This window comes from Macaca nemestrina, chromosome 4, assembly GCF_043159975.1.
Source record: "Macaca nemestrina isolate mMacNem1 chromosome 4, mMacNem.hap1, whole genome shotgun sequence".
Classification (NCBI taxonomy): Eukaryota; Metazoa; Chordata; class Mammalia; order Primates; family Cercopithecidae; genus Macaca; species Macaca nemestrina.
The window spans coordinates 23,030,296-23,057,508 of NC_092128.1; the positions used below are offsets into that span (position 1 = coordinate 23,030,296).

General features: G+C 36.6%; 1 protein-coding gene and 1 non-coding gene across 3 annotated transcripts in view; one reads left to right on the forward strand and one right to left on the reverse strand.

The window, feature by feature from the left end:
• The first annotated feature begins 2,720 nt into the window (after nt 1-2,720).
• Nucleotides 2,721-27,213, forward strand: part of LOC105471328 (myotrophin) — a 49,445-nt gene continuing 24,952 nt past the window's right edge. Inside the window, exon 1 of one of the 2 annotated variants that reach the window (XM_071094438.1) lies at nt 2,721-3,066. In XM_071094438.1, the coding sequence (XP_070950539.1) occupies nt 2,995-3,066 (72 nt within the window). In that variant the 5' untranslated portion in view covers nt 2,721-2,994. The remainder of the gene's footprint in view (nt 3,067-27,213) is intronic. The other variant, XM_011723770.2, reaches the window with a different exon arrangement.
• Nucleotides 18,999-19,105, reverse strand: LOC112424864 (U6 spliceosomal RNA). Its single transcript, XR_003015802.2, has one exon. It is a non-coding gene; the product is annotated as a U6 spliceosomal RNA (small nuclear RNA).

Consider the following 27,213-nt stretch of genomic DNA (forward strand, 5'->3'; position numbering starts at 1 on the left):
ACGTCTGCTCATAACTAATAGGCCAAAATTAGTTACATGATATTATTCAACTGCAAGCCAGGAAGAGCAATTCTCTCTTGAGCCCAGAATGGCAGACAAAGGAATTATTTTTTTAACACCATGAATACTTACCAAAATAGGTAAACAAAAAAGATAACTAAAATACTTGTGATATGTGCTGTAAATGGGGGAAAAGCTGGGCTATATAATTGAGGGACCTATTTAAAGTAGGTGGTCTGGGAGGTCTCTCTGAAGGTTTGCATTGAAACCTCAAAAGTCAGACGGAATGAACAAGACTTAGACGAAGGACATTCCAGAGAAGAAACAAGAAGCATAAAGGCCTTAGGGTGGAATGAGCTTGGTTTAGCTTGAAACTGACAGAAGACAAGGTATTTCAAAATCAAAGAAACAATGGGGGTGGCAAGGGAGTGTCATGAGATAGGAGATACTATCAACTACCATCAGCAGTCAGTGCATAGAAGGCCCTGAAGACCATATCAAGTAGTTAGGATTTTAACCTACCTGCAATAGGAAGTCTTTGAAAGATCTTAGGACAACAAGTGCATGTTTAAGTTTTAAAAGAGTAACTCCCAATGTGGGGAATTCTCTAGAAAAGGATGAGTGAAAATAGGACACCAACTGGGAGGCTATCACAGCAAAACATCATAGCAGTGTAGACACAGATGACAGTGGCAGGGGTGGGGGATATGTGAGGGTGCAGGGAGTAGTAATAGTGAAGATGGCAAGAAATGAACACATTTAAGACGTATTTTTGAAAGATTTACTGATGGATTGAATAAGAGAAAAGTTGAGAATGGGAAGAGCAATTATGACTCCCCTGTTTCTGGTTTTAGTGATAGGGTGGCTGGCAGCGCCATTTACAGTGATGAGTGGGGGACAACTAGGTTTAACATGTACAGGAGACCAGATCCTATTCTGGACATGTTAAGTTTGAGAAATCCAAATGAGTAAGAAGTTATATATAAGAATAGATCACATAGGAAAAGTCTGGTTAATGGTTTATTTTTTATTTTTTATTTATTTTTATTTTTTTTAGATGATCTTGCTCTGTCACCCAGGCTGGAGTGCAGTGGTGTCATCATAGCTCACTGCAGCCTCAAACTCCAGAGCTCAAGTAATCTTCCCACCTCAGCTTCCCAAGTAGCTGGGAAGGCAGATGTCTGCCACTGTACCCAGCTAATTTTTTTAATCTTTGTGTTTTGTAGAGACGGTGTCTCATTTTGTTGCCCTGGCTGGTCTCCAACTCCTGGCTTCAAGTGATCTTCCAGCCTTGTCCTCCCAAAGTGCTAGGATTACAGGTATGAACCACTGCACCCGGCCAAAGATATAAATCAAGAGCTCTCAGCATGATGTAACTCAGAAATCACACAGGTGGAGTGTGTTGGAGAAGGGATGGAGATTCTAGGACTTGCCTAACAAACTCCCCTTTGAGATTTGTTTCTGGAAATGTATCACTATTGGGTATGTGGACTTGTGTTTCTAATTGTCAGGGAGTAAAATTAACAAAGAACAATCTAGATAGCTGTTAAAATTTGGAGGGATTTCTTTTGATTTGAAACCTATTTGCTATTCTGATAGCAAAGAAAAAAAAACATTTCCAAACACTGTTGACATCCCCATTTTACACATGTGGAAAAATGAAGCAGAAGGGAGTTCAGTAACTTGTCCAAGATGACACAAAATTAGCAAGAAGTGGGGCCTGTAACACAAACTAAGCAATTTGACTCCAGAGTCTGTTTGGAACCCCTACACTGCATGGCAATGGTGATAAAGTAGCTTGGTTAATGTGTTTTTGTGGGTTACAAATAATAGATTATATATGAGTTATATAAACAGTAAGTTATATATGTATATATATTTCTAGTTCCAATAAGCTTTTATTGGATCTATGTTCATGTGCGCATGCCTGGATCATTAGGGTTGTGAGGAATAATTCAGGTGGTAGCTGTGCAGTATGGCATTACAACTAAACACTAGGAGAACAGAACTGACTTCACCAGAACAGTCCTGAAGTTTCAAACCATTAAAAACAGTAAATTTAAAAAACGCAAATTGTACTAGACAGTTTGATTTGTTCCGCTTTATGGCATCAAACTGAATTCCTAGTCCTGGACGTCATTTGCTGGTCAGGAAGATGAGTTAATTTTTTTTTTTTTTTTTCCCTGCCACACACTAAAGTTTTTCGCTCCAGAGAACATTATACACAGTGTTAACACGCTCAATTTACATTGTAGTTTTAAGTGTTTAAGATTTCCTGGAGGGCAGGAATAGAGTTATTCCACCGTTTTCAGCCCAGTAATACTGGATAATGGAGAGAGGGAGGATGAAAGGGAGGGAGGGAAGGGGAAAGGAAGGCAAGAAGGAAGGAATTCAAATCAAACACTCTTACTGTACATTTTTAGAAGCTGAGCAAGATGCCCTCCAAGATTATGTTTTTTAAAAAGTAAAGTTTTTTCCATTAATGGTGGTGCAGAAGCGACATAACCCCATCGAAACTACTCTCACTCTTCCTCCACTACTCCACTGTCTTGACCTCCCCTGGGTCCCCTTCACTCAGCCTCCCAGTCCCGCCCACTCCTCCACTCTGGACTCCCGGCAGCCTGTATACTGCGCATGCGCACTAGTGGCGCTCGCGCCGCGGACCCAGAGAGGGGCGTTCCGCGGAGAAGAGGAAGAGGAAGTTGGGGGAGGGTCCTAGCGGGGAGTGAACCGGAAGTGTAAAGGTTCCTGCCTCTCCTCGGCCAGGCGGAACCTGCTCTGCTGGGCCCGGTGGCCGCAAAAGAACTTTCTTTCTCCCGCCCGAACGGTCGCCGCGGCCATCTGCCTCGCCCGCCTGGCAGCCTAACCTGCCTTCTCTTCTTCTCCTCTCCGGCTTCGCGCGGCCCTGCCTCCCTCTCGCCCGGCGGCATCCGCTTGCTGCTGCCACCGCCTCCTCATCTTCTGCCCGGCCAACCGGCCTGCCCCGCTGCAGTGATGTGCGACAAGGAGTTCATGTGGGCCCTGAAAAACGGAGACTTGGATGAGGTGAAAGACTATGTGGCGAAGGTAAGCGGGGATGAGAAGAGTAGGCGAGAACACGGAGGTGGGCTGGAGATGTGGCTGAAGAAGCTCATGGGAGCTGGACTGCGGGGATGGGGGTGGGCGGGGGGGAGAGACTTCCTGGGTGGAGGCGGCACCAAGGAGAGAGGGGCGTCTAGGGAGGAGCTAAACTGAAAGAAGGGTCCAGGTAACTTGGTAGCGTTCTGTGTCAGGTAAGTGCTGTGTTAATACAGTCAGGCTCTACCTGACTTCTTGGCCTCTTGGGGGAGGGGAGGAATGGTGTCTGGCTCATCCAGAGTTTCTTCTGCGCACTGATCATTTGAGTTTGGCCCTCTTCTACACCAAAGTTTGAACCTTTCTTTGAATGAGGTCATTCTCCGTCTTGGACTTACCTATTACTAAATGAAGTAATCTAAGTAATTAGGAACAGTGGAACTTTTTTTTTTTTAACGCTGGGCCTGGTGTGAAGTTAAAGAATTCATTGACCGTGAAAAGAGTACCGAAAATAGCAATAGTTAAAATTCTGAAACTGGGTATCACTTCACTGTGGTGTCTTAACTTTGGGTGTGGCCTTTTTCCTTTCACCCACCACAACAAATGCATATTTGCTTCAAGTGGTAAGATTGTCAGCTGGCATCTGGGAATGTTTGAGATGTCTGAATAGTTTTTAAACAAGCATGTTAACTTCAGTTATTCCATTCTTCTCCCTGATTTCACCTGAAATGCTTGCATATGTAGTAAATAGCAATGCAGTTTAGTGGCAGTGTATTTGGGGGGTAAAATCATAATGAAGAAAGCCACAGTCAAACCTCAGCCCCAAATATAAAACTGCATCCACATTGTGGCAGAGTGGGAAACTTGAAGTTCCAAGCTAGTCTGCCTTTCCATCCTGAAACTGTGCCTTTCTAATTATGAGAGAACTTAACATGTGATTTTAATTTAGTGATATCTAAAAAGAATTTTCCAAAGCAAGGATAATTTTATGACAACCACGGATGGCATCTTGCTCACCTTCTAAAAGTGTGAGAACCCAGTCTAGATTTTAATTCTTCAAAGAATACGACCTGACCTGGGTTTTTGCTTCAGAGACTGTGTTAGGAAGCAAGTAACCAGAAGCAGTTTCTTTAAACTTACAGGATTGTGTAGGGCAAACTGCTGATGGTTTTTGCTTTATTTAATGCCGTTACAATTTAGACTTTCTGGATACTGCTTACCTGCTTAGTTATTTGCAGTGGAGTTTTAGGACAGGCTATCTTCTAGATACTGCCTTCTCATCTGGTAGCCGACTGAAACTTGACTTATTGGCTATTTCAATAAAAAGCTAAAAAGAAGAAATTATTTGGTACACTTACCAGTGGTGGGACACTGTAATACTCTGGAAGTGAGTGGACTTTTGTTTTCCTGTCATGGTGGAACCTAGGTTGTTTGATATACTTGAAATACAAAAATTGATTAAGTACTAACTGAACTTACAGCTACCAAAATAACACAATGTATTTAGTGTTTTCCTGACACATTATTTTATATCATCCTTGTGAATATTGTGAAGTAAGTTCTATTATTGGTCCCATTTTACAGATTACTGAGATGCAGGATACTTAAGAAAAGTTATGGAGATGGTATAGTGTGAAGCGAGAACTAAACTGCTGACTCCAAAACTGAAACTCTTTACCTGCTCCACGCACTCTCTCTCAGTCTAAGATCTAATTGTGAAAGCATATCATACGAAGATTTCTAGTAGGACATTCCCAAGGTCCACATTCAGGCAGGTAAATTGTGCCCAAAGAATTGTCAACTACACAAAAAAAGTTTATAAGAAAATATGTGCCAATAAAGATGGATTAATTTATTTCCAATTAGTTTTATAATTAAGTTAGGTTATCATGTTCAATTTGATTATTTTCCCTATATTACTACCATAGCCTGTCCTTCATTAATATAAAAAAATGTGCATAAGAGGGAGGGTTGACATTCAGAAAAAGCGAAAGGAAGTATTGAAAGTTGGACTCTGAAAAGATATGACTGTAACTGTAATGTAATCTGATGTACAGAGCATTGAGCTTTATCCTTTCTTAGTTTTGAAGATTTCATAAAGTATCTTTCAATTCATTAATGAGAAATAGTAACAAGCACTGAAGTTTGTACTGACTCAGCTCCCTTATGGTGCCTATTTATACTTTCAGGTCCTTATTACAGTTTCTTCTGCCCCACAGCTGTCTTCCCTGCTTCTTTATTGACTCACCTTTTTCATCTACCAATTTGTGAACACTCACTTTTTGAGTTTCTGTAACGTGCATCTATCTGAGTAGGCATGTACAAAGAAAATACTGAAGAAACACTTAGACCTGTGTAGTCATCATTCTCAGGGGTGAGAGGCTATTTAAAAATCTCTCCTCAACATTCCTGTGAAGAGCTGTCATATTGTTAACATAAGAATCTACCTGTAAGAGTAAGAGAAGCGTTTTAGTATGGCCCTCCTCCTTCTCTCTCTGTCTTTTTTTTTTTTTTTTTTTTGGAAACAGGGTTTTTTGTTTTTGTTTTTTTGGAGACAGGGTCTTTGCTTTGTCGCCCAAGCTAGAGTGCAGTGTCATGATCATAGCTCACTGTAACTTCAGACTTCTGGGCTCAAGTGGTCCTCCTGCCTCAGCCTCCTGAGCAGCTGGGACCATAGGTGTGCACCACAACACCCCGCAAATTTTATTTTTTGTAGAGATTGGATCTTACTTTGTTGCACAAGCTGGTCTCAAACTCCTAGTCTCAAGCGATCTTCTGGCCTCTGCCTCCCGAAGTACTGGGATTACAGGTGTGAATCACTGGGCCCAGCCCCTTTTTCCTTTATAAATTAGTATTTTTAAAAATCAATAATTACATTTTTCTACCTGCTTCTGACTTCTCTTGAAATTTGAAGTGTGAATATCCCTAAATCATTAGTTTTAGGTGAGTTCTTGAACTTAGAAAAGTCAGTTCACAGTTCCCAAACCACTGAAAATTGTGTTTTGAAATGGAAAAGACAGTATTTAGAGAAAAATTTAGATTACTACATTATATGTTCATTTATAACTTTAAGTCAATACCTAAAGCAATTTTAAAGTCTTTCAGCACTATATTTGGCTTCTTGACTGACTTAAGGACCACATTTAGTTAATTCATTCATTTTTACTGGGCATCTTTCAGGTCTTAAACACTTTAGTAGTCTCAGGATGATAGTAAAGAAGTTGGGCACAATTTTCGGGAAACGTAAACATCTATATTTAGCAGACCTACGTGAAAAAAAATTCAGACTTTTATAGTAGTATGCAAATTATAAATAACGTCTCATTTTCATAAAATTCTGTTGTCCAACTGGAAAACAAGGGAAAGTCAGAAAATAAGGTATTCATGAGCAGCTATAAGAGATATTCATAGCCCCATTTTTGATCTGGATGTTTGTTTTGGGTGACATTATTTTTGACTTTGTCTTACATTTCTGCCTTTATGTTCTCCTGTTGGAGTTAATTCTAGTCTTACCTGAGTTTCAGACTGCATAAGCTCTGTTCAGACAAATTCCAAATTGAGCTGTTTTTCTCTCAAAAACTGTTTTTATTCCTATTGTGTCTTCATTTTGACTAATGGCATCATGACCCAACCATTTTCCCAAACTGGAAACTGGGAAATTTTCCTAGATTTCTGAGGGTTACCAAGACTACCTTCTTAGTCTCCCTCATCCATTCCTCACTCTCCTTTCTTCTTCTCACTACTTTAGATCAGTTACTGCTTCTTTCCAACCTGGACTATATTTTCTTTCTTGATTATTTTCTTATAGTCAAGAAAAATATAGTCCAGGTTGGAAAGAAGCAGGAAAAATTGACCCCTTCCTGGTCAGTTTACACAGTGTAGGTGGAGGGATCTCTTTATAACATGAATGTAAGCATGCAATCTTTTTCAGCCAGTCTCCTTCACTGCCCTTAAAATATTAATACTTCTGTGATTTCTCATTGCTTATTTTAAAAGGGCCAACTCCTGGTTGGTTTGGTGTACTAGACCACTGTTATCTCATCTGGGCTTGCTTTTCTACACTTGCCTCTCTGTAAGCACTCTGCTCCAGATCCTACCATCCTGTTTCTTCTTTGTAGATCTTTTCATGTGTTCTTTCAACCTCCTTGACCAAGTCTGCTCACCTCAGTCCCTAACCCCCAACCTGGTAAACTCCTGTTTACCCTCCTAGGTAAGTATCACCTCTTCCAGAAAAACATTTTGACTTCACATAGAGTGCTGCTGCTTTTACTGTTTTGCTCATCAGATTGCTGTGATTTTGTTTACATCTGTCTTCATTAGGCTCTGAACTCCTGGAGGGTAGATAATATATTCTTTTTCATCTTTCTGTCTCCAGCATAGCGCCAAGGAATTTTACCCATTAAAAGCATGTTTCTAGTAAGAAATTCATTTTATTCTTAACTTAGCAATAATTTCAACATACTTCTTTAATTACAGAATAATAATTACCATTGACTGGATGACTTACATTGTCAGGTACTAGAAAGCACTCTGCAAGATGTTTTAGCTAAGTTTTTATTTGCTTCTTACCACAGTGTTTCAGTATAGGTAATAATCTCATTTTAAGGGTGAAGAACCTGAGGCTTAGAGAACTGAAGTAACTTGACAGGGTCACAAATTAAGTAGCATAACTGGAATTTAAACCCAGAACTGTCTGAATCTATAGGCTCTGTGTGTGTGTGTGTATTTATAACCAGATCAGTTTGCTCTAAAATGGTTGTTTTTAGCTAACAGCACTTCGGAATTAAGAAAATGAGAAAGAGGCTTGTAAGAAGTAGGCACAACTAATTAGCTCTGACTGTGAATGAAGACAAAAATGGCGACCATATTTTAAAAATTGTAAATGTAACAATTCAGAAATAATTAGCATAGAGGCAAACATCTCTGTAAACTTAAACTCTCATCAGAGACTGTCATCACTCAAGACGTGTCCGTAAGAGTGACTGATAGCCTGCAGAATGTTTTTTTGTATTTATAGTCACATATAATCTTACCTTATAATTTATGTTCCTAATTGTGATCCTACACAGTCCAGAAAAGGTTAAATTTTGTTTGCCTTTTTAGAAAGAAAAATAACTAAATTATTGAGATTTATATTCATAATTATTTAAATAATACCAGTAACACTTTGAAAAAAGTGTGTTTATAAAATTTTATGTATTTGAGGATTGTGATGCAGTATACAGGTATTTCATTTACTTATCAACAGTAAGCCATGAGCATTATTAACAATGTTAACCCTATTTTAGAGATTTTAGAGGCAGAGATTAAATAACTTGCTCAAGATCATAAAGTTCTTAAGTGGTAAAGCTGAGATTTGAACTCACTTCCTTGGGTTCTGAAGGAGTTTCAAAGCCCCATGCTGTTACTACTTCAGCATACCCTTGACCTTCATTTCTCAATAAGGCCAGATAACTAGGGGAGTACTATAATATGGAGTAAATAGTAAAGATAAACAATCACAGCAGGATGGTAATTATACATTGAGACTACTAAAAGGTGAGCTTTGTGGTGGATTTTGAAGATCCAATGCCCTTACAGGTGAGTGCTTGTGAGTTGCCTTGATAAATAGCCCCTTATAATCTTCAGCAGGTCTAATAGATGTACTCTCTTGTTTACATGTACTTCTGTTTCACTTGCTGTGAAATAGAAGCCTGGTCTCTAACTTCCCTTTCTCTGTGGTTTCCTTTCCCTCCAGCCTCCATTCTAATTACATCTGCCATTGACACTCTAATAGACTTGAAAAGCAACAATTGTGCACCATGTGAAAGGATAGAATCTCTTGAACCTGAGAAAGATATCAGTTCTAATCTTTAGAAATTGCAAGAGTTATTGAGATCACTTTTCACTTTCCTAATAAAATAGCCAATTTAAAAGAGGCCCTGATTCAATCTACTTCGCATTTATTGGTTTTAGGCAGCTTCCTTTTTTTCTTCTTCTTTAAATTATTAGTTTCTTTCTTATAAAAATATATCACTATGTGTTGCCCTTTCTGCGGAAGGGCTGGTGACCCATTCAGAAAGCATATGTCAGCTTGTATAAGACACAAGTGTCCTCAGTAGACAGAGAAACTTTAGTATAGATTCTTTTCTAATTATTAATGATTTTAGTCTTTTTAAAAAATATATAAAATAGAGGAAGATCTTTTTTTACATTGGAACATAAATGTTCATTCAGATGTACAGAGGCTATATAGAGTGTTTTGGTTTGAGATTCTAAGCATTGTCCTTTTATTAGCACAGATAATTAAAATTGTAATGAATTAAAGCTGATTTAAATTATGAAAATATTATGTGCTTGTTATTTTAAAAAGCAAAGCTGTATTGAATAAAGTAAAATATCCCATTGACTATTATTCCTATGTGGTTCCTCTCTTTAAAATATAAAATTGATTAGGTGTTTTTAAAACAGAAAAGAATAAAGAAGACAAAAATTGGCCAAAATTTTACTATTTAGATAACTCCTAACTTTTAAAAAGTAAAATTAAATTAATTCAGATATGGATTTTAAAATGCCACAGTTAGGACTGAAAGGTAAAGGTCTCCCCTTCCCAGTGCCTGTGAACAAATCAGCCATTCTTAACAGGTCCATGTAATTAATTTCAGAAAACCATTGAAAATTTACTTACTCATCTGTTTTTCCCACTTAAAAAGCTCTGTAAACACTTCTGCACTTTGCTTTCCACATTGAAGTGTATTTATTCTTCCCTTTTTAAATGGTGAGTAGTATTCCATTTTCTGGATGTTCATTTAACTATTCCTGTGTGATAAACATTTTGTTTCCAGTGAATCTTTGCAATTAAACAGGATTATAGTGATCACCTTTGTACATATACCTTGACAACTCTGGAGACTGTATCTGCATGACTCTCTTCATGAGTTTCATCAGCTTAGGCACACATTGGCAGACATGAGACTGATGGTCCCCTCACACCATCAACAGCACTGAGCATCATCAGACTTTTTAGATTTTGCCATTTGGATAGGTGAAAAATGATTGTTTATGTATTTTGTTTATTTTTCTTTTAGTTGGACTGTTTCTTATTGGTTTGTATAAACTCTATAAATTAGGGAAATCAGTTTTTTATCATGTTTTGCAAATACTGTTCCCAGTTAGTCTCTTGACTTCATTTATTTTCTTGTTCTACAATGGTCTTTTACTTTTTGTGGGGTTAAATGTATCACTTTTTTTCTCTCATTTGTGACTTGGATTTTGTATCCTGTTTACAAAGACCTATTCTCCTCTGTAAAATTACAAATAAATTAGCTCTTCTGGAACTTCATTTTTTCTTCCATTTTGGACATTTGACCTTTCCATTATTTATTTTGAAGTAAGGCATGAAATAAGTATATAGTTTTTTTTGGGTTTTTTTTTTTTTTTGACAGTTCTCAAACCATTTATTATTATAGTTCCTCTTTACTAATAATTTGAACCATCATCTTTATCATAAACAGATTTCTTGCTCTTTTTCTATCTGTACCAAACTGATTTAATGATGTGCAGTTTCAAAGTATGTTTTAGTATCTCCCTCTCACATTCTCTTTAGGATTTTTGCAGGTGATTCGTTACATTTTTTTTTTCCCATAATCTCAAGAAAAATAGGATGATTTGAACCTACCTAAAACTTAACCTGTATCTTTTAATAAGCATTAAGCATTTTTTTTTTCTGGAATGCTGGGATCATGTGATCTGTGGAACATAATACTTTAACTTTTAATTCTTTATGAATCATCTTAGGATAGGAGGTTGTCATGCACTGTGAGACTATGCCATGTCAAAGATTTGAAACAGAAGAAGTGTGTTTAGATAATCAAATCACAGCAAAGTTGGTAATTAAAGTTACTTTATGGTATTACATCAAAGGCCACCTTGTAATAAGAAAAATGACTGAAAGTAATTTTTTTGCAGCTATATCTTTACTAAATAATTCTGATAAGCTTAGAAGCTTGATTTTTTTTTTTTCAGTCCGCAGAAAATTACCATTGTAAAAAGGAGCTGTGATTACTGAAAGGAAAGAAACCAAAATGTAAGAAGCTGACCCAAGAAAGTGAAGGGCAAAGAGCCATATTTACCTTAAAGTTTCAGAGGCCCCAGGCAATAATTAATATGTATAAGTGTAACCTTGAGCTTCACGGAAAGTTTAAACTTGGTTACCTTTCCCTTATTTACAAAGTCAGAGACATGTATAACATATTTTAGGAAGATTTCAATTTGACATATAAAAAATAATGAGCATTTTGATACTTAGGCCTAAAGTAAGTATCTGAAAAATACTGAAAAATGTAGATAATAAAAAAAAAATTGTAGGCCAGGCATGATGAATCATGTCTGTAATCCCAACATTTTGGGAGGCTAAGGCAGGAGGATCTATCATTTGAGCCCAGGAGTTCAAGACCAGCCCGGGCAACATAGCAAGACTTCCATCTCAACAACAAAAAAATTATAGGTAGTAAACACTAAACATAGTACAATAGATGCTCATTATGGCGCTGTCCTTTAGGGATTTGGAATTGCATTATTGGTGAAACCATAGCATAGAAGCTAAATGTGTTGGCTTTGGAATTAGATCTTCCAGGTCTGGCCTTCTTACTAACTAGACACTCTGGGTGAATTAAGCACTCAGAGCTTGAGTTTCTTCAATTGGTGAAAATGGGAATGATTGTAATGCCTACATAAGAAGTGTAAGCTGTGTACCATTGTGCCTGACATATGGTAAGTGCTAGTAAATGTTAGCTGTTGTTACTAATCAGCATCCTCATAAATTTGTTTAGAAGCAAGATTACTTACAGAGCAACTAGTCCAGCTCCCTTATTTTATAGTTAAGGAAAAATTAGGTGTGAAAGCCCTTGACCAGTATCATACTGCTAATTGAGATTGAAATTTAAATGCAGTTTTCCTGAACTTGGATGAGGGTGGGTTGGTTGGTTGGTTGGTTGGTTTTCCACTACACCATTGTGTTTCCTAATGAAGTCATCTTATGCTAGATGTTACCTTTAATAAATTATTCTTTTTCGTCCTACTACATCTGCTTGGCAAATTTCTTCTTATTCTTGAAGTTTTATATTCAGGTCTATTTTGTTCTGCATAACTTTCCCTGACTGCTTGTGCAATTTATCATTTCTTGGTGACATCTAATATAGAACTTGCTTGTTGTGTTTATGTTCTGTTGTAGTTTCTTAAATTTGAGAGCTTATGGGCTTCTGGCTTGACTAACAAGTTATTAGACTTGAATTTGAAAAACAGTGGCTTAATAAACTTAAATCTTGTTCTGTGCGGTATGTCTTTAATTTTTAAACTGCTAAAATGAGTTTCGTCTTAATGACTGGTTAAGAAAAAACCAAGGTACATTTATAAATATGGATCAGTTATTACCATTTAGTCACTTAAATAGTGTCTCACAAACTTGAGAATTCAGAGGCTCTTCTCCACCGCCCCCTCCAGCCCCCTAAAAAAATGTCTGCAGATCCTTAAGCTACGGTGCTTATATTGGGGCATTTTTCTGTTGACAGGGGTCATAGCACTTGAAGCTTCTTCCTGTGCTTGAGGAGTTCCCTACTTACATAGTATGAATCTTGATCAAAGGCAAGGTCTGGTGCTCACCACAACAAAAGCCAAAAAGGGCAAATAAATTGCTTTCTCTTGCCCACACAGGAAAAGAGCTCATAACCCAAACATGACTAATGGGATGCATCTATCCAGAGCTGATACAAATGCTCAGGCACAATAAAAGATGTAGTGGCAACAGTAAAACACCACTTTCCGAAAACAGCAGAGGTCGTGATGTGCCACTTGTAGCATCTCTTCTGTGCCCAGGTGGTTCTTGTGACAGATTTTGATTTCACAGATAGTCCCAGACTTAATTTTTTTTTTTTGACATTACAATGATGCAAAAGTGATACATATTCAGTAGAAACTGTACTTCAGATTTTGAATTTTGATCTTTCAGAATCAAAGCTTTCAAAGTCAAAATCATATCATTGCTTAGGGATATGCATTATGGTACTCTCATGGTGCAGGGAGCCGCAGCTCCCAGTCAGCCACTCAATCATGAGGGTAAATAACTGGTACTCTGCTGTGTATTGTAATGCCAGCTGTTTTTGACCAATGGTAGTGTTCTGAGCACATTCAAGGCGGGCTAGGCTAAGCTCTGATGGCAGTTTAGGTGTATTAAATGCATTTTCAATGTAACCCGATCATAAGTAGAGGAGCACTTGTATTTCTTGCTTTTAAGCATCCTTGTTTTCTGTCCATTTACTGAGTTTTGTTCTTCAGTCCTCCTCGCAGTTCTGGGAGCTACTTTTAATATCTGTTAATGTATTACATATCTATTAATCAGTCTAATTTAGTTTCTGTTGCTTGAAATTAAGAACCCTATACTAATTTTTACCTATTTATCTCACCTCATATGCTGTGGGTTTGTTGAAGATAGCAATTATCTTTGTATCCTCAATAGTTATCAATTGCCTGTTATCTGCGATACAGTTTGTTACATTTGTATTTAATTGGTATTTGCAGAAACTATCCCTTCCTTTGTTTTCAAAGTTGGTTTACCATACACTGCTTTATGTGTTAACAGATGTTGTTAGTGTAAATGATGTTCTTTCATTTCCTCTCTTAGAAATAGTTCTAAATTTTCAAGCTCTTTGTTGTTTTAAACCCAATGAACTTTGTCCAACTTTCCACACTGTTGTAGTGACAGCAGTTGTATTAGTATAACAGCAACTTCCACGTGTAACCTCTCATGACTATCATTTTAGAATTTCAGTTAAGAATTTTTAACACTATACAGTCTCACTAAAAGTAAAGATAGTTTTGTGCATGCTTCCTTGTGAAAAATAAGAATCATCCGTGCTTTTTACCTTGGTATTAAGAAACAAATGTTAAAAACCTATGCTTAACACCACGTTACTTAGAACAATATAAAAGCATATGGACCCTAAAACTAAGTCCTTAGAAAACATTTATTATTATTTATTATTTTCAAGTTCTCTATAAGAGATACTACACTTTCATTTTGGATTTCAGTAGACCTGGGCTTGATTCCCAGCTCTGTCCACTTACTAACCTTGACCATGTTATTCAATTTCATCAAACCTCAGCTTTGTATCTGTAAATAGGGATTGTGATAATAATTCATGTTGTGTCCAAGTTTTAAAAGATAATGTAAATGTAAAATTTGCAAAGCATTGCTTAATACACTGAAATTCTGTAGTATGTATTTGCTGTTTGTATTATTGTCTGTATAGATCTCAGAGGAGGATTAGAGAGGCCAATGCTTAATAGCAAGAGTTGGCAGACATGTTTTGTAAAGGGGCAGCTAGTAAATATTTTAGGCCTTGGCAGTCACACAGTCTCTATCATAACTATTCATCTCTGGTGTTGTGCAAAAGCAATCATAGATGATATGTCAACAAATGAGTCTGTCTGAGTTCCAATAAAACTTTATTTACAGAAACAGCATGCTGACTTTGACCCGTGAGCCATAGGGTACACACCTCTACATAACATTGAAGTTAGTAAAACTACTTTGTCTACTATAAGTTTCACTTTATTCTCAAGTTTTTGAGATATAAAAAAATTAAAATGTATAATATAAAACTTATTTTGGGGGTCAGCATTTCCAAAAACATTATTCAGAAATCTTTATGATTGAAAGATGTTGGACTGGAAAAGCAAGGCATGGAAAGCTGCTTGTGGATAGATAGAAGAGAGAGGGAGTTTGAATGAAATTCTCTAAAAGAAAAAGCACAGAATTTTTATACTAAATTTGAACCTTAGGCAAGAGGCCTAGATTTCTGAAAACGAGGAATCATTACTGTAATATACAAACAGGAACTAATTTAGAGTCTTAAACTGAAAGTAGATTCTGCAAAATCTTTTCAGCTGCATGAGATCACCCTTCACCAAAAACGTTCCAGAATTTTCTTCCTAGCCCTAGTGTGAGTCCCATCCCTGGCTTGATTTCCAACTCCAGAAGTGAAAGAGAAGGCTAGTTAGCAGTTTTCACTGGTTCATTCATAATTCATGCAGCAAATACCATTTGAGCACCTACAGTGTTAGCCACTCAGATGAGTTTTCTTTGGTAGGTTTAGTTAAAAGGGTTAGAGAACAAGCAGCAGATAAGATGGTTGTATGGATTCTAAATACATTATTTCCCTTATTTAATACATGAAATGTGGATAAAACTTAGAAAGTAGCTATAAAGTTTGTTAAGATAAAGTTATATTTGGTTCCTTTCTCCTCTCTTCTTTCCCTCCCATCCAACTGTGGAGCCATGAATTAGAATCTTATAAATGAAGGTACTTTGTGGTTGTCAGTCTTGTTTCCAAATTGACATACTACCATAATGTTTTAAATGGATTTTCTTAATTTTGATAGTCTTTATATAAACACGTGTGTTTTGTTATTAAAATTTTAATTTCCCACAAGTAAGCTTTTAGAAAATACTTCACCATTTTCAGTTAGAAAATGTCTAAGTGTAATTAATTGCTTCTAAACCTTCCAAAGAAGAAAAATTGTGTGTATTTAATAGTAAATCAGCTGAAAACTAAAACTAAAATTTCTATAATTTGAATGACTGAAGTAGTCATTTTTGAAAGAAAAAAATGCCTAAGTTGAAGGTTGCAAGTAAATGTATAGATGGGATAACAGTTACTCATTATTTAAAATGAGTTCATATTTATATCATTGAAAGTTTGATGCATTTGGGAGGATGACATCAGCAAGAGAAAGTTCATTTGGTGTGACGTTAACATTTCAGAATACATCAAGTAAGAGCAGGTTGATGTTATAACTTTGTCCTTTCAGACTTTCTTTCTTTCTGTTGTGCCATCTATCTGTTTTTCTGTATTGTAAAGTTCCAAATAAAGTATTAATGTGTTGTCACCTTGTTTGCTTTGCCCCCTCAGTGGTAGATTTTACATATAAACCCATTGCTGTGTTGTAATTTATAATTGTGGTATTGTTTGACACACTGATATCAGTCCCCGGTACAGTAATATGTGATTCTTTTTTGCAAAGTTATATCCTAAATAAGGACTTTTAACCTGGGGGATTGGGTAGGGAGGAGGACAGAGAGAATTAGGAAAGGAGGGACTATATTATAACATTCATCTCAAATGGATCTGTCATTTTTATTAAACACTGCAGTCTTAAGGAATTCTGAATTCCCAGTGGGGAAGAATAATACTTAACTGTAATTGAAATTATTAGGGACTTCGACTCAACTATATAGAATTTTGTAAATTTAATACTTTTGCTGCTTTCTATTGTCAAGTGTCCAATATTTAATTTACATGCTGTGGTACAAAGTGGTTACACATATGCTAATTTAGTCTACTGTTTGTTAGGTAGCTTTTGGGACACTGATCTCTTGTGACAGTACGGTATGTACCTATGCCTTGGAACTCAGTGGCAGCAATGCAGCAATGTGTACATGTGTACATACCTTACAGATCAAAGGAAGAGTATTATTTGTTTCTTTTCACCTGAAGAAAGGCCTAAAAAACATTCTGTGTAGGAGTCGGCCATTTCACTTAGAAATAGCATAAAGAGTACTATTTCATTGTAGTGTTTATTATTCAAATAAACCTAATGCTATATAATAGAGGCCTGTAAGAAGTACTAGTCTAGTGAATAATCCCCACCAAGCCACACTGTGGAGGAGCATGAAAAGATTTTGCTGTTGAAGAGAAATTCTGAAACTGTTAAAAGCATACCACTTATTTGTTAATATGTTTGTGTTTCATTTTAAAACTAGGAGAGTAAGGGAGAAAAAAATTGAAAAAAGGTGGGAAAAATGGAGTGAACAGTGGCAGTCTTTTAAAAACCATGTAATTTCATATTAATTTAACCGCCTCCAGATTGGTTTTTCACAGATTTGGTTCTGTCCCTAAGTAATATTCTTGCCATTAATAGAATACTTTAATATTTTAACCTTTATTTTCAAAATGGTCTGCAATTCTAGTATTGAGTTCTTTGCTCCATCAGTAATTTAGAAGATTTAGTATTGGTTTGGTTCTGTGTGTTTTGTGTGTTATTTTTGTTCATTCATTTGGGTTTTTTTTCTTATGTTTACTTTGTGCTAAAGCTTTTGGTATTAATTTTGCTTTATTGCATTAGGATTAGATAATGGGTTCTATAAGGTTTTAGACTTTGGAATGTACTGAAGTTTTCTTTGTTCTGTTAGAATTATATTTTAGTAATATTCAGTGAAATAATAACGTACAATTTCCATAGAGCACAAAGTTAATATACATTAACCGTCTCATTAATTATTAATCATGCCTGCTATGTCCTTACCTGCCAAAGACTGAGATGATTATCATAGTCTCTCTGTGCAGTGCTACTTTTGTCAGTTGTTTTCTTGCCATTCTTCAGACAATTCATAACTAGCTTCACATTTTTTAAATGTAAAATGAACACCTTTTCCATTTACTTTTTTTGCTTTGATTCTACTTTATCATGTACTAATACTACTCTTCCTAGCTTTTTAGATTTATGTGCCGTGTGTGTGTGTGTGTGTGTGTGTGTGTGTGTATATATATATATATATATTTTTTTTTTTTTTTTTGAGACAGTCTCTCGCTCTGTCACCCAGGCTGGAGTGCAGTGGCTGGATCTTAGCTCAGCTCACCGCAAGCTCCGCCTCCCAGGTTTACGCCATTCTCCTGCCTCAGCCTCCTGAGTAGCTGGGACTACAGGCGCCCGCCACCTCGCCCAGCTAGTTGTTTTTTGGGGTTTTTTTTTTTTGTATTTTTTAGTAGAGACGGGGTTTCACTGTGTTGGCCAGGATGGTCTCGATCTTCTGACCTTGTGATCCACCCGTCTCAGCCTCCCAAAGTGCTGGGATTACAGGCTTGAACCACCACACCCGGCCGTGCCTAGTATATTTTTGACCATTAAAATTTTTTTTTCACATTTTCATATTTTGCTTTTAGGTATCTCTCAATAGCAGCTTCTGGTTGGCAATTTGTTTGCTTCTCTTTTTGTTGTTGTTTAACAAAATTCAAGATTCTTCTTTATCTTTAAATTAGACGTTAAGAGCCTAGCACATTGAACCTGTAATCCCAGCTACTGGGGAGGCTGGGGCAGGAGGATTGCTTGAGCCCAGGAGTTCAAATCCAGCCTGGACAAGGCAGTGAGATGTTGTCTCAAAAAAAAAAAAAGAAAGAAAGAAAAAAAGAGGTATATATCTCAAACTCTCTCCAAATATCATTGCTATAGATAGTTTCTCTCTGTAGTCCTCTGGAATTTGGTGTTCTGAGGAAGCCACAAATATGAGACCAGTCTAATTTAATTTTTTTGGCATTAATGTGATTTTGACTTTTTAATTTTGGGGGTCTTTTTGCTTTATCTAAAGAAATTCTAAAACTGTATTTTTGGGAGGGGGAAAATCAACTGAATTTTTGCCTATAACACACTGAGTTCTTACAATCTATCGGCTCAGGCCTTTCCTGAGTTCAGAAAACTTTTTAAAACTTTCTATTCCCGTTCTGGTTCTGTATCATTTGTAAGTTAGAACTTTACACTCCTAATACCAATCATCTTTTTCTTTAAACATTTGTACGACTTTATTACCTCGGTATTCTGGGAAAATTTCTTAAGTTTGTTCTCAAGTCTTTGCTTGAGTTTTCTTAATTTGAATAGTGTTTCCCAACTCTACTGACTATGGTACATATTTTAATTTTGCAATTGCAGTTTTAATTTCCTTGCTATATGTCACTTTCTCTGCAGCTTCCCTTTCCTATCAGCCTGTACCTCAGTTTGTTTACTTTGTGTGTTTGCCTGTTCTCTTCTTAAGACACCCTTACTTATTGAGCCCATGTCTTTTGGATTCCATTTTGATTACTCTGTAGATGTTTTCTAAAGTTAAGTTTCTTTTCTTTTTTTTAATTAAAAACCAAAAAAATGGGGACTGCTTCATGAATTTGCGTGTCTCCCTTGCAGAGAGGCTGTGCTAATCTTCTGTGTATCGTTCCAATTTTAATATATGTGCTGCCGAGGCAAACACTGAAGTTAAATTTCTTATATTAAATCATTTCAGAGGTATGTATTTCCTTAGAGTTTTTTTTTCTTTATTTTCTTTTTCTACTACATTTTAGAGGAAATAATTTTCAATATATTTCTTTTGCCCTATGATTAGTTTTTATACACCTACCTCCATATTGGTTTTCTTCGTTACCTATCCTTTAAAGGGGAAATACTATCCAGAGTTAGGGTGTGCTAGCAGTTAGGATGTGAGGATTGCCTCTGACCACACTTAAAACGTGCTTATGTACTAGAAGAATCCTAGTGCTGGTGGTTCTTTTATGTTCTCTATTGCCTAAGGCATAACTTCATTACATTGTTTAAAAAAAAACATGAAATCATGAAGACTGAAAAAGATAATTTTTTTTTAAAGAAAAAAAGTGTTAGGCTTAGCCCAAGCTTTATTACCTCTTCATGGTAGCTTGATTAGACCCCTCCCAGGCTGGGCTACATCTCCTTTTCTGTATTCCCAAAACAAACTCATAGCCTGTACCGCAGCTTTAATCACTTGATATAATTTAATCACATTGTATGAATGGTTTACTTGTTGTCTTGCCTTTTATGGCTACAAATTCCTTGTGGGGAATGACTCCTTTTTCATCACTATCTCAGATGCTTGCCACAATTCCCAAAACTTTATAAGCTTTCGGTAAATGTTTCATGAATGATTGAGTAACCAAATTGATGTCTTTGGAAAATATTAGAATAAACCATTTAATAAGCATAAAATACTAGAAGGAAAAAACAACTTGGCATTGTAAAAAGGAAAGTATACCATATAAGTTTCATTTCATTCTGTTGTTGCAGTAAAGCAGGAGGCAATACACTTCGTTTATCTTGATCTTAAAAATACAGATGTTCCATTAAAAAAAAAAAAAGCAGATGTTCCTCCTGAATAATACTGACAAAGTAGAAAAATCTTCCCTTGCTTGTAGTACTGTTAAAAAAAAGCAAATAACTCAGTGGGGATAGCCAGGTTGCATATATTAAGCTCTAGGGATATTCCCTGTACAGCCAATAACATTGCTTTCAGAAATTAGATCTAAGACGTGTTCTATTTAATATTTAATTTCTCTTCTCTGGATTAAAAATAGTTGATGGCACACTCACCAAATTTTCATGAGAATAATATCATCAGGTTGAATCAGTGAATTTCACCATTTATGTTCTTCAGAGTCAGCTTAATCTAATTCTATACTTTACACTCTTAACATCTTAACCCACCCAAGAATAGGTTTCAGTAGCAAAGCCAGGCATAGGCAATGAGTGTTAGTGTTTCCACAAAGTACATAATCAACCCATAAGTACTTTTCCCCCAAACTCCAAGGCAAAGTGGTGTCTGTGACCCTATTTCAGGGACATTAAAATACAGAAAAATGTGTGCTTTGGAATCAATGAAATATGGAACTGTTATGTTGTATAAAATAAGAATTTTAGTGTTACAGGATATTTGATATTTATTACATGTCTAGAATTAGAATAAGTAAACTATGGTACATCCATTTGATAGAATATATGTATCTTTCAAGAATGATGTCTCGTGAAAGAATACATAGTGTGACGACAACTTTTTAAAGCAACTATTTTCATAGAAAAGGATTAAACACAATTATAGCAGAGTGGTAACAATGGTTGTATTTTGGATGGTAGGCCTTGCTAAAATAATTTGTAATTTCTAGATTTTATTTTATAAGTGGGTATGTGGTGGCAATGGGGTGGTGTATAACACTTATCAGGGGATCAGTTAGAAATCATGCTATACTGATTTTCTTTTTTTGGAGTTTCTAGACTGTTATAAAGATAATCTGAAATACTTACTGAAATTTGAATGTTTCAAAGATATCCTTGGGGAAATGATGGGGAAGGATGATTGGCTCAAAGTGTCATGAACTAAATCAGGGATCAGCACATGATAGGTCTCTCTGACCCATTAGTGACTCAAATTCAGGATAACAGCAAATCAATGAAAATATTTAGTTTAGTTACAGTGTGTTGTGACTGCCAAACACAATTAATAACCTAATGTAAAAATAAGAATTGCTTATGCTGTGTGTCTGCAAGGGATGGAACCATAACTAGTAAACAGTGAAGTTTCCAGTACTGAGAGCAGGAATGGACTGATCAGCAAGGTTCTGAATTACCTTTCATTAGAGATACTCAGTTATAGGTTGGGCAGACACAGGCAAGGATTGAAACATAGAATGGGTGGCTGAATGAGATGACATTCAGAGCCCCTTCCAACACCGAGATTGTATAACTTTCAGAGACCCTAATAACGTTTTTAAAATACCACTTTTTGAAGTAATAGCTGTTTGGTAGGCAACAGGTTGCATTGTGACAAAGCTGTTGTAAGTGTCTGTGGGAATTACTAAAATAAGACTGCTATGCACAAGTCACCCACAGACATTGTAGGCAGTATATAAACAAGTAAGACATTGCTCTTTCATTGTCCTTTCTTTAATGAAGTTTTTATTAAAGTATATAAATAACAAATACCTGATCGAATAGAGGTAAATGTAATGAGATACATATAAACAAGAACTATGAGGATTAAAGGAAGGCAATTATATATCAAGAATATTAGGAAAATACCAATAATATTTAACTTTTTTAAGTTGAAAAACCTGTCCAGTGCCCAATCCTAAAATGCCACGTGTCTTAGTCAGTTTAGGGTTGTTATAAAGGAATATCTGAGGCTGAATACTTGATAAAGAACAAGGTTTATTTGGTTCATGATTCAGTTGTCTAGCAAAGTTTAAGATTGGGCACCTGCATCTGTGAAGGGCCACAGGCTGCCTCCACTCATGGCAGAAAGTTAAGGGGAGCCAGGTGTGGAGAGGTCACATGGTGAGAGAGGAAGCAAGGGAGGGAGGAGGTGCCAGGCTCTTATTAACACCAGCTTTCACAAGAACTAATGGGATAAGAACTCACTTATCCCGTACCCAGTGAGAACATTAATCTGTTCATCAGAGATCCCGCTCCCATGACCCAAACACCTCTCTTTAGGCCCCCACCTCTAATATTGGGATCAAATTTCAACATGAGATTTTCCTGGACACACATCAAAATTATAGCACTACGCTTTGGCATTGGAATAAATGATACAATAATTAGTTTCTCCTCTGATGTGGAACTCACCAACTTATTGATGTAAACTGGTCATGCATTGTCACTTTTTTTTTTTTTTTAAATTTTTTAACAGTAAGAGGAATTCAGGTTAGGACCGAGGAAGACTCAGAGAAGCTAATCTCAGGTTGCCAGAATGTAATCTTAAGACCTTTCTTGGGTTCCATTTGGTTTAGAATTTCACATAGACTTTCTCCTTTCCACTATAATCTAAATCCTCATCTTACTCTTAGAGGCACCAGAAGTCAACCCATCCTATAGCATGTTATGGTTTCTATGGTGGTTCCAGATAGAGTGTATGTATTTAATTTAAACTACTCACCAGAATAGGCTATGAAGTAGTAGAGTTTCATATGTGTATTATGTGTATACATTACGTATGTTACTTACATATGTGGAATATACCATATTTAGAGAAAATAGCTTCAAAACAACTTAGTATGTTTTAATATAATACAGTCTAGGTTGTGTATTTAATAACTGACAGACTTCATTTTGCAATGAAAGGAAAGAGTTTTAAGAGTAAAGGGAAGCTTTGTATTTGCAACATGGAGACCCTTGACCTCAGCATAAATGGTTATGGTAATAGTGTTGAGGGTGGAAGCCAAATTAGAGTGGACAGTGAAACACTGGAGATAGCAAATATAGACAATCCTTTTGTAAAGTTTAGCCCTGGAAGGGAGGAAAGAGAACAGTAACTGAAGGGCAGATGTCAAGTCCCATGAGAGGTTGCTGCTGTTGCTTTCTTAGTGGAAGAGCTGTGAATGGCACATGCTGGTGAGAAGGAGCCAATGAAACAGGAGAGGTTGAAAACACCATCAAGAAAAGAAATAAACATGAAGTTTCCCAAAAAAAAGAAAGAAGGGACGATATACAGAACATAGGTGAGGGGTGGCTTTTGATAGGATGAGAGGATGGGTCAGTTCCAAAAAGGTGTGGTAGAAGTTCATGAGGGAGATCATGTCTGAAGGCAGTCTTCTGTATAAAGAAGGATATGGGCTTATCTGCTGAGAATGAAGGGGAGAGAGAATACAGAAAAGTCTAAGGCCTATAATAAGTAGAAGAGGTTTAAAATAGTCTCTGTGGAAAGTGGAAGAGCCAGAGGAAAAGGAAAACATGTAACATTTCCATGTGAGCTAAGGAACGTGTTGGGATTGCGTATCTCTCTTCTCTATCCCCAGAATTTGGGAAAGAAAATTAGGTTTTGTTTTTCTCTGTAGCCGGTAACGTTTTATGAAGTTAGAATGAAGATTACAGAATAGATGACTTTATCTCTGCTGATGTCACTAAGGCCTAGAGTATAGGCTGGAGGCAGGGAAGAAAGGAACTATATAGAGCAATATCTTCCTTTCCTATTTCATCACTACTGTTGGACCTGCCACCCATCAAGACTGCTGAAAACCTGGTGAAATTGTCATTCAGCACGCCCTAACCATGGGATCTGCAGATAAAGACAGCTTTAATTCTTCCTCTTCAAAATGGATGCCTTTTATTTCTTTTCATGCCTGGTTGTACTGATTAGAACTGCTAGTGCAACACTGAAGTTGTAAGAACAGACATCGTTGTCTTGTTCCTGATCTTAGGAGGAAAGCATTCAGTCTTTCACCGATTAAGTATGATCTTAAATGTAGGTTTTTTGTAGGCCAAGGAAGTTTCCTTCTTATCCCAGTTTGCTAAATTCTGATGAGAAATGCATATTGGGGTTTTTTTAAATCCATTGAGATGATCAATCATATGGCTTTCTCTGTTTGTTAGAATGGTAAATTATATTCACTGACTTTTCGAGTATTAAATCAACCTTATTCCTGGGATAAACGCCACTGGGTCATGGTATATCATCCTTTTTACATAGTGTTGTATTACATTTGCTAAAATTTTGTCTAAAATTTTTCCATCACTTTTCATGAGGAACATTGGCATACAGTATTTTCTTATAACATCTTTGTCTTGTTTTAGAATCAAAGTAATGCTGAACTCATAAAATGAGTTGAGATAACATCCCATCTCTTCCATTTTCAGGAAGAGTGGGTAGAATTGGTATTACTTCTTCCCTTAAATGTCTGGTAGAATTTACGGTGGTGCCATCTGGAGTCTGAAGGTCTCTTTGTGGGGAGGTAATCTGGCTGTCTGTCGACCGATATTGGTACTTTGTCTCTTCGCCCTTTTCCTGATGACGTTTGCTAGAGGCTTATCAGTTGTATTGATCTTGAAGAATCAGCTTTTGATTCCTCTCATTTTTCTGTTTTCTGTTTCTTTGATTTTTACCCTGATCTTTATTCTTTTCTCTGCTTATTTTGGATTTAATTTTTTTCTAGTTTCTTATGATGGAAATACAAAGATTATTCATTTGAAATCTTTCTATTTTTCCAGTACAGGCATTTAGTGCTATAAATTTCTCTATAAGTACCACTTTGCTAAGGCCCTGCTGACAAGGATTTTTTTCTGTCAGTCACACAAAGCCTTTTCAGTCTCATCATCTTTTTGTCTGCTAAAATAAGAATTGTAATGTAAATGTCTGAAGGGATAAAGGAGAAAGTTTAAACTCACAGCTCCATTTCATAGGCATTTTGCACTCGTATTAAAAGTGCAAGGGAGGATATAACATTTTTTATTTTTTGAGACGGAGTCTCGTTCTGTCGCCCAGGCAGGAGTGCAGTGGTGCAATCTCAGCTCACTGCAGGCTCTGCCTCCCGGGTTCACACCATTCTTCTGCCTCAGCCTCCCAAGTAGCTGAGACTACAGGTGCCCGCTACCATGCCTGGCTAATTTTTTGTGTTTTTTAGTTGAGACGGAGTTTCACCATGTTAGCCAGGCTGGTCTCGATCTCCTGACCTCGTGATCCTCCCACCTCGGCCTCCCAAAGTGCTGGGATTACAGGCGTGAGCCACTGCACCTGGCCCTGGAGGATGTAACATTTTTGATTCACGAAAGTATCTTTGACAAAGATCTTATTGATGATTTATTGCACTTGTTTATTTGCTTTGTCTCACTCTAAAGTCTCATCCAGTTAATCCTGTCCAGCTAATATTAATAGAAAGGAAATGTTAATAATGGGAGGAAAACTAATTTTATCTGAATTGTTAAGCATTCCTTGCCTCCACAACATTTTTGTAGTTGTGAATAAAGACTAAGGTGGTGTGCCAGTTTGCCCTTCCTATTTAAATTTGATTTTGAATATAAAGAATGTTACAATAAATAATGTCTTTAATTATTCATATTTCATTATACAGAAACCTGCCTTAATCCTATTTTGAATAATCTTTTATATCTAGTATAAGCCAGTACCAGGAATCTACAAAAGTAGTAGTTAACCTTTATTAAATATAATAGCCTTCATTAAACATTTATTAAACAATGTGTCAGGCACTATGCTAAACACTTTGCATGAGTTATCTCTTCTAATGAAACACTGAAACCCTGTGAAGTGTAGGTATTTCTATTCCCAATTTACAGATAAGGAAACTAAAATTTAGAAAGTACCTGGTCTCTGGTCCCACAACTGAATGGTAGAGTTGGAGTGCTAACCTGGTCTCCAGTGATTTTAGGCACATTATACATCCTTATATATACCTTATATATATATATACACACACATATTACATGTATATACATTATGCATTCCTTCTATATCCTGATTTATAGGAGGCCCTGTTGTAATGCATATATCAGATACTGACTTAAGTAAACAATCCATTAGAAATTATTGCTTTGAATTATTGAAGTAGTCTTAGATTGTTTTATCATCTAATATTTCAGAATAGGAAAATGCTTTCTGATGAAACTCTTGATCCTCCAAAAATATATATATTTGAAATACACATGTGGGCTAGAATTTGGAAGCACTCTATAATGTAGTTCCCTTGTGCCTCACTGACACCATTGGTTGCTATGGTAGACAGTTGATATCACCCTTCTCTCAGAATGCTTAAAAATAAGTGAATTCATATTTGAGTATACCTATTGTGTACATAGATAATACTTATAGATAATAGCTAACCGTATTTCTATATTAGCTAATATGATATTTAAGTGCTTTACATGAATCATGTAGTTTAACCCTAACAACTCCATGAGCCGTAGGTACTGTCATCTCTGCACATAGAAAGTAACTTGCCCAAGGTCTAATGGTGATGGAGAACCTGTTCTTAACTCCCACATCATACTGTAGGAAAATATAAAGAAGAAAACATATAATTTCTACTGTCAAGGAATTTGCATTCTGTTGGGAAAGAAGGCATACACAAAGTTGTAAGGGTACCATATATTTAAATACTAACTGATTCTTGTGAGTTTTACGAGAAGGAGAGCTTACTATTACTATCATGGAAAATTTCATAGAGTAAATCTTAAATTTGATTGAGGTTTGTAGGACCTATAGTATTTAAATTAATGGGAAGGTAAGTGACAAAGGGGAGGGGGAGTTTGGAGTATGTGTGTTTGAAAGAATGGTTTATAGTGGCTGTAAAATGATAGGGCTCTGAACATCTTGATTCAGGGTATGGCTTGATGAGTTGACCAAAATATGCTAAGTGAGTAATAAAATTGTTGAGAAAATAAACTTTGTTTGTTTGAGCCAGGGTCTCACTCCTATAACCAAGGCTGGAGTGTAGTGGCAGGGTCATGGCTCACTGTAGCCTCAACTTCCTGGGCTCAGGTGATCCTCCTACCTCACCTCCCAAGTAGATGGATCACAAGAGCATGCCATCACGCCTGGCTGATTTCATGTTTTTAGTAGAAATGGGGTGTTGCCACGTTTCCCATGCTGGTCTTGAACTCCTAGGCTCAAGTGATGCACCAGTCTTGGCCTCCCAAAGTGCTGAGATTACAGGTGTGAGCCACCACACCCGGCTGAGAGGATAAACTCTTTAGAATGTTTTGCTCCTCAGTAAAATCTGAACTCTCCTAAGAGGGAAGGGGCAAATACTGAAATAGAAGCAGCATGTTGGTACAGAAAGAGAATGGGTT